Consider the following 6,815-nt stretch of genomic DNA (forward strand, 5'->3'; position numbering starts at 1 on the left):
ACAAGTTTGTTTACATTTATGGGAGATAATGCTGCCCACTTCTTATTTACGTCACCAGAAAGTTAGAACAGGCGTTCACATGGGACTTTGGTAGCCGGCATTGCAAGGTATTTGTGTGGCAGATATGCTAGACATTCATATGCCCTTTCATGCTTCGGCCAGCATTCCAGAGGACATGCTTCCATGCAGATGAAGCTCGTTAAAAAAATAATACGTTTATTAAATTTCTGACAGGGACATATGAATCTTTAGTGCATCTGGCATGTAAATACCTTGCAATGCCAGCTACAACAGTGTCATGTGAATGCCTGTTCTCATTTTCAGGTGACATTGTGAACAAGAAGCGGGCAGCATTATCTCCTGCAAATGTAAACAAACTTGTTTGTCTGGGCGATTGGCTGAAAAAGAAATAGGACTGAGTGGACTTTCAGGCTCTAAAGTTTAACATTGTTTTATTTTTGAATGCAGATTTTTTTTTGTACGTAATTCTACATTTGTAAGTTCAACTTCCATGATAAAGAGATTGCACTATAGTACTTGTATTGGGTGAATTGAAAAATACTATTTCTTTTGTTTTTATAGTACAAAAAATAAAATATAAAGTGAGCACTGTACACTTTGTATTCTGTGTTGTAATTGAAATCAATATATTTGAAAAATGTAGAAAACATCCAAAAATATTTATATAAATGGTATTTAACAGTGCGATTAATCGTGCAATTTTTTAAATCACGCGATTAATCGCAATTAATTTTTTTAATTGTTTGACAGCCCTAGTGTAAACCACTTCATGAGGGCAAGCAGAGGCTTTAGCCTACAAAGGGCAGATATCAAAGCAAAGTGTTGCCACTTCAGAAGCAGGGAGACAGTTTCTGAAATTTGCTTAGGAGTAGTATGGAGTTCAGTCCTTACATTTTGTAGAAGGGTTTGTTCCTTCCATGTGTGAGGAAATTAAATCCAACAGGGCGTGTATGTGTATGCTGTTACAAGAACATATTCCTCAATTCTTGCCTTCCCAGGGTTTGTTCAAATGGGTTCTCTTGCCTGCTTTCCTCTCTATTTTCTGTAGACCAACCTCTTGAGTCCAGCAGGATGACTGAGGCAGGGTAGTGTCCCCTGAATGAATAGGACAAAGGTGTTTAGGTGTTGAGGAGCACACAAACTTGACCAAATTTATATTTCAGTTATCAGTGGCTTCTTGTATTTGTGCAAATCAGCATGTGGAAATCATAAGAGTGAGTGTTTCTGGAGGATAAAGACCTATCTAAAGAACTCTAATAACTGATAAATAATTCACTTTTGCTTTTTTGTTTTCAGTTCTTGATCAGGCTATAAACCTTTTGTTCAATATAAAATACCATTATATGTCTTTAATATCCTTATCTCTTCCTTCTTTACTTCTTTGTAGTAACTGTTTGCTGTATACAGATTGTGTTTCCCCTTTAGGGAGAATCTCATCAGTATCAACGAGCTTATTAGTGTGATGAAACAAATCCAGAAGTTTCCAGAGAACAAACTGAATAGGATTGCTGAGGCATTAGATGAAAACCAGGACGGCAAGATTGATATAAATGATGTTGCCAAGGTGAGTCTGCAGAGCAGTTTAATAAAATAAAACAGGTATTACACACTTACAGAACTGCTGAATTAGGCTACATTTTACAATTTTCACTTAATTTCATATTGTTTTCTTTGCCCAAATTTTTATTTTGATTTAGAATATCCGAATGATAGATCAGTCTTCTGTATTTGTGTTTTTTAATACATACTACCACTGCTAAATTAATGGAGACTTTTTACCACTAGTTTGAGGGATGTATTCATGATTTCCCCCCTTATCCAACATTCACCTCTTCATCCCTAAACCAAAAGGTTCTCTTTCCTAGTAAAAACCACATCTGTAGCTCTTACCCTCCCCTCCACAGATGAGTGTGTAATCTGGGATGCCTTTTGGTGGCACTCCCCATCTGTCCTACTATCCAGCCAACTGGACAGCTTGTTTTTTTTTTAATTAAAGCCTTATGCTAGATATTTATAAATTAACTGAGTTTATGCACAATGCTTTGGCATATGAAAATGCGGTTTAAAATTAGTATTTGAGGAGGCAATGGGGGGGGGAGGGCAGTATTTATTCCTTTCTCTTAAGAAAAGCGCTGTGGGTTTTTTAATGGCTACAAACAGTTAAGACTGGTATTAGCCAAAATTCTTCCCTCCTGTATCTAGAACACTAAACCATACGAACATCTGAGAGAGATGCCTCATTGCGCTCTGCGTTCTTAAGCCTAGAGCATGCCAGGCCATCAGTCGTCCTGAGAAGGGAGCTGTTTGTCTCTGAAGCTTCTCTGCTGTTGAGCTACAGAATCTCTTCAGTTTTGAAGCTTTAATCCTGTGGAGTTTAGGAGTTGTGTAGCAACAGAATTGCAGAGACCCCAATAATCCGAACACACACACACACACACACACACACCCTCTCGCTCTCGCTCTCTCTTTTAGATGCGCATCATGCCTGCTTCCCGGTTAGTGCACGTTGGATATTCTGGGTTGCACTGTAAATACTGTCCATTTCCTCTCCTTCTAGCTGTCGTGTTCCATCTTTTTTCTCCCTTCCCACAGTTTTCCTGGCTCTCCCCTGCTGTTCTCCTTTTGTTACTTCAGTGACGTGGAAGCAGCTCTAGGGATGTACTGAAACCCATGTTAAACTTTTAGATTGGTTCATTTGAAAGTCATTTTTCTGCTTTACACAAGTGATGACTTACAATAACAGTGAATACAGTAGGAGCAGACTGGAAAATACAATATTTGTCCTCCTGAATCACATTTTTTCCTCTTTAGTAAAAGTCCACTTCTTTTAGGCCTTTAATTTTTTTTTTTTTTTAATTCCTTCACGGCGGCTCTGAGCTGTTATTGCATTGAGCTATATTTATCAAGCCAAATAAGACTAAAAGCCGAATCCTTTCCTGATGTAATTCTATTAACTTCAGAGACTTCAGTGATTATACAAGAGATGAAGTTGTCCTTAAATCTCTGGACTAAAATCACCATTATGGAGTTTTATAGTATTTTATACAAGGATAACTAACTTTCTTCCTTTGTCTTCAAAAAGATTGAAAACCCTTTTAATTTTTTTAATTGAATTTGTTTTTTTGCTCTGCATTTGGTTTGCCCGGGCTTTAGAATCGTATGTTTATTAATAGTGTTTATCTGTGATGATACTGATTTTTTTTTTTTTTTATATGTCGAATTTTATTTTTAAAAAATCTACTAAAGAAAAACTACAGATCCTGGAATGAGCTATTTTTCTGTTTTTTTTTTTTTTTTTTTTTTTTAAATCAAACTAGTGAGGGTTTTTAAAAATGCTATTGTCACATTATTTTCCTCATGCTTTCAGGTGATTAAAACTTTTAACTAGTAATTTATTTTAAAACCTAAGATTCTTTTTAACTTGGTAATGCTCTTTGATTTTACTCAAGAGGAAGATGTTAAGTGTCTTAAAACACATTTGTGACATATATATGGTAGTATTTGAGACACCATTATTATTTGAGTCTGTTTGAGACAACTGTATTTTAGCTGTTGGTAAATGTTGATTTTTACAGTGGTGGCCACTCTCAACTCCTGTAGGATACAACCTGTTTTTAAATGTTGGTAAAAGCACGTCCACATAAAGCAGAGGTGTCAAACTCATTTAGCAGACAAAAGCTGAATTTAATGTTCGGTCTGTGGGCCAGGGTATAAATTTAGGACTATGTACTATCTTCAGTCCATGGCAGATTTCCCACTTTCTTTCATTTGGAGGTTTTCACTAAGATCAAGTGCAGAAAGTGATCTTTTTGTACTAATGAATATCGGGTCTGCTTTATCACTGCATTACAGGTTCACACCAGTGTGATTCCACTGGTTTAGAGCTAATAACACAATAGTAAATCAGGTCCTTAGTTATGAACATTTTGTATTATTTGCTTAGTACTTTTTTGTTGCATTGAGCATCATTCAGTGCGGGGGGGAAATCTCCGCTTTAGAGAAACCAGTATTTCTGCCTTCCGTTTCTCTTCCTGCCCCTTCCTCCTGTTCTTCTATTTTAATTTCCTTTTCTCCAGCAACTTTCAGTTCCCACCTCCCTGTGTCCTTCATTTCCAGCCACTAAAATGAACAGCAGTGAAATACTTCATGCTGATTTTAAATGTTGTCATTATTGGAATTTGAGCTAATATCTCAATGAGATAATGCTCGATGGAAGAGTTCAAACCTGAATCATCTTTTTAGGCTGCCTGCAGCATAAGGAAGACACCACTACATGAGTTTTACACTCAGTTCAGGTTTGGAAGGCTTTCTTCACAATCAGGAAGGCCTACTAATATTTTAAAAAATGAAAGTTCAGAATCTGAATGTCATGTGGCCTGCCCACATAGTTATACAAAGCAGCCTAGATGTTTTACACCCCTGCTCAAAGGGTCAGATTCGCTCTAGGTTTATATAATGTAGAGAGGGCAATCAGTTGTAGCTTAAACACCTTGAGGGACAGGCTTTTGTGAATCTGGCCCTTAATGTTTGCATGCATGTCCATAGCAAAAAGAACTTGACGAGGACAGTTCATTAGGAACTGAGCTTAGATCTTCAGCCACTTTACATGAGTCATCAAAAAGCCACTGGATTTTAATAATTTTTAAAAATATTGCAAAACTGGATTATAGTATATGATCACATGCAACCAACAGAATAACAGGGGGGAGGGATAGCTCAGTGGTTTGAGCATTGGCCTGCTAAACCCAGGGTTGTGAGTTTAATCCTTGAGGGGGGCCACTTAGGGATCTGGGGCAAAATCAGTACTTGGTCCTGCTAGTGAAGGCAGGGGTCTGGACTCGATGACCTTTCAGGGTCCCTTCCAGTTCTATGAGATAGGTATATCTCCATATATTAACTCTATTTTGCTTAGACCTATGAGAGAGTAGATTTAGGGCAGGGGTCTCAAACACGCGGCCCGCGGGGTTCTTTCATGTGGCCCGCCAAGTTCCCCGTGCCCCCACGCCTGCGCGCCCCCTGCCCCTCTGCCTACCCCATGGCGCCACGAACCCCGTGCCGCTTCCTGAAGCGGCTGGAACTATGGCCCTGCAGCCCCGGGCGGAGGGGGAGGGGCGGGGGGGGTAGAGGGCTCCATGCTCTTGCTTCCAGGCACCACCCCCCGCAGCTCCCATTGGCCAGGAACGGGGAACCGCGGCCAATGGGAGCTTTGGGGGAGGTACCTGGAGAAGCAGCAATAGCACATGGCGCCGTTTCCCCCTCTCTCCCCCTCCCGGGTCTCCGGCCGCTTCCTGGAGCGGAGCGGGACCAGGGCAGGCAGGCAGGGAGCCTGCCCTGGCCACAGTGCGCGGCGCTGCTGCCACGGTGCGCGGCGTTGCCACCCCGGAGCCGCTCTAGGTAAGCAGCGCCGGGCCGGAGCCCGCACCCCTCGTGCACCCCAGCCCCCTGTCCAGAGCCCTCTGCCACATTCCACACACCTCTCCTGCACCCCAACCCCCTGCCCTGAGCCCTCTGCCACACCCTGCACCCCAACCCTCTCCTACACCCCTCCTGCACCCCACACAAACTCCCTGCCCTGAGCCCCCTGCTGCACCCTGCACACCTCCTGCACTCCCTGCCCTGAGCCCCCCTGCCGCACCCTGCACACCTCCTGCACTCCCTGCCCTGAGCCCCCTGCCGCACCTTGCACCCTGCACACCTCCTGCACTCCCTGCCCTGAGCCCCCTGCCGCACCTTGCACCCTGCACACCTCCTGCACTCCCTGCCCTGAGCCCCCTGCCGCACCTTGCACCCCTCATCCCTCCTGCACCCCACACCCCAACTCCCTGCCCTGAGCCCCCTGCCGCACCCTGCACATCTCCTGCACTCCCTGCCCTGAGCCCCCTGCCGCACCCTGCACCCTGACCCTCTGCCGCACCCCTCACCCCTCCTGCACCTCACACCCCAACTCCCTGCCCTGAGCCCCCTGCCATACCCTGCACACCACCTGCACCCTGAGGGGGCAGAGTTGGGGTGAGGACTTTGGGGAAGGGGTTGGAATGGGGGCAGGGAACAGGCGGGGCAGGGGTGGGGCCTCATGGAAGGGGTGGAGTGGGGGCGGGGCCAGGGGCAGCAAGGGGTGGGTGTCAGTGATGTGGCCCTCAGGCCAATGCACTAGTCCTCATGCGGCCCTCGTGGTCATTTGAGTTTGAGACCCCTGATTTAGGGTGTCAGGTTAAAGTATACTATGTGAAAATTAATGTTTTTGTGGATTTCCTTTTTTATATTCATGTAGGTGGTAGAATTAATTGACAAAGAAGACATTGATATCTCAACAAGTCAGGTTGCTGAGATTATAGCACTGCTTCAAAAAGAAGAGAAACTGGAAGAAAAAGAGAAGGCAAAAGAAAAGGTTGAGAAAGAAGCTGTGGAAGTAAAGAATTAAACTTCAGAATCTGAAGTAAAGTCCAGTTTAACCAATACAGCTTATCTTCCTGTGAGCTTCTGTGATGATGAAAAATGTTAACGCTTTGTCTGCTAAATGAGTTTGCTAGTGGCAAATCAAAGATATGTTTTGTGAAATATGGAATCATAATTTCTATTATCTAGCAAGTGATTTTTACCATCATTCATGAAGATGAAAACAATATGATTCTTTAAGAGCGTGTTCTTTGCTGTGGAATCACGTATTTGCAGTCATCACTGTGGTGTAGAGAATCACTAAACTTGCTAGTTTCCAAAACATTGGTATAAATAGTGTATCTATCATGGAATAATGTGTGTGAATGTCATTTATTTCCTTGCATCATGTAAACATC

General features: G+C 42.9%; 1 protein-coding gene across 3 annotated transcripts in view; it reads left to right on the forward strand.

Moving 5' to 3' along the window:
• LETM1 (leucine zipper and EF-hand containing transmembrane protein 1) overlaps window positions 1-6,442 on the forward strand; it is a 62,230-nt gene extending 55,788 nt beyond the window's left edge. For 2 of the 3 annotated variants that reach the window (XM_065404916.1, XM_065404918.1), the window contains 2 exons: window positions 1,447-1,585; window positions 6,293-6,442. In XM_065404916.1, the coding sequence (XP_065260988.1) occupies window positions 1,447-1,585; window positions 6,293-6,442 (289 nt within the window). Of the gene's footprint in view, window positions 1-1,428; window positions 1,586-6,292 lie in introns of all 3 variants that reach the window. The other variant, XM_065404917.1, reaches the window with a different exon arrangement.
• The last annotated feature ends 373 nt before the right edge of the window (window positions 6,443-6,815 follow it).

The sequence above is a fragment of the Emys orbicularis genome, chromosome 5 (genome assembly GCF_028017835.1).
Source record: "Emys orbicularis isolate rEmyOrb1 chromosome 5, rEmyOrb1.hap1, whole genome shotgun sequence".
Lineage (NCBI taxonomy): Eukaryota > Metazoa > Chordata > Testudines > Emydidae > Emys > Emys orbicularis.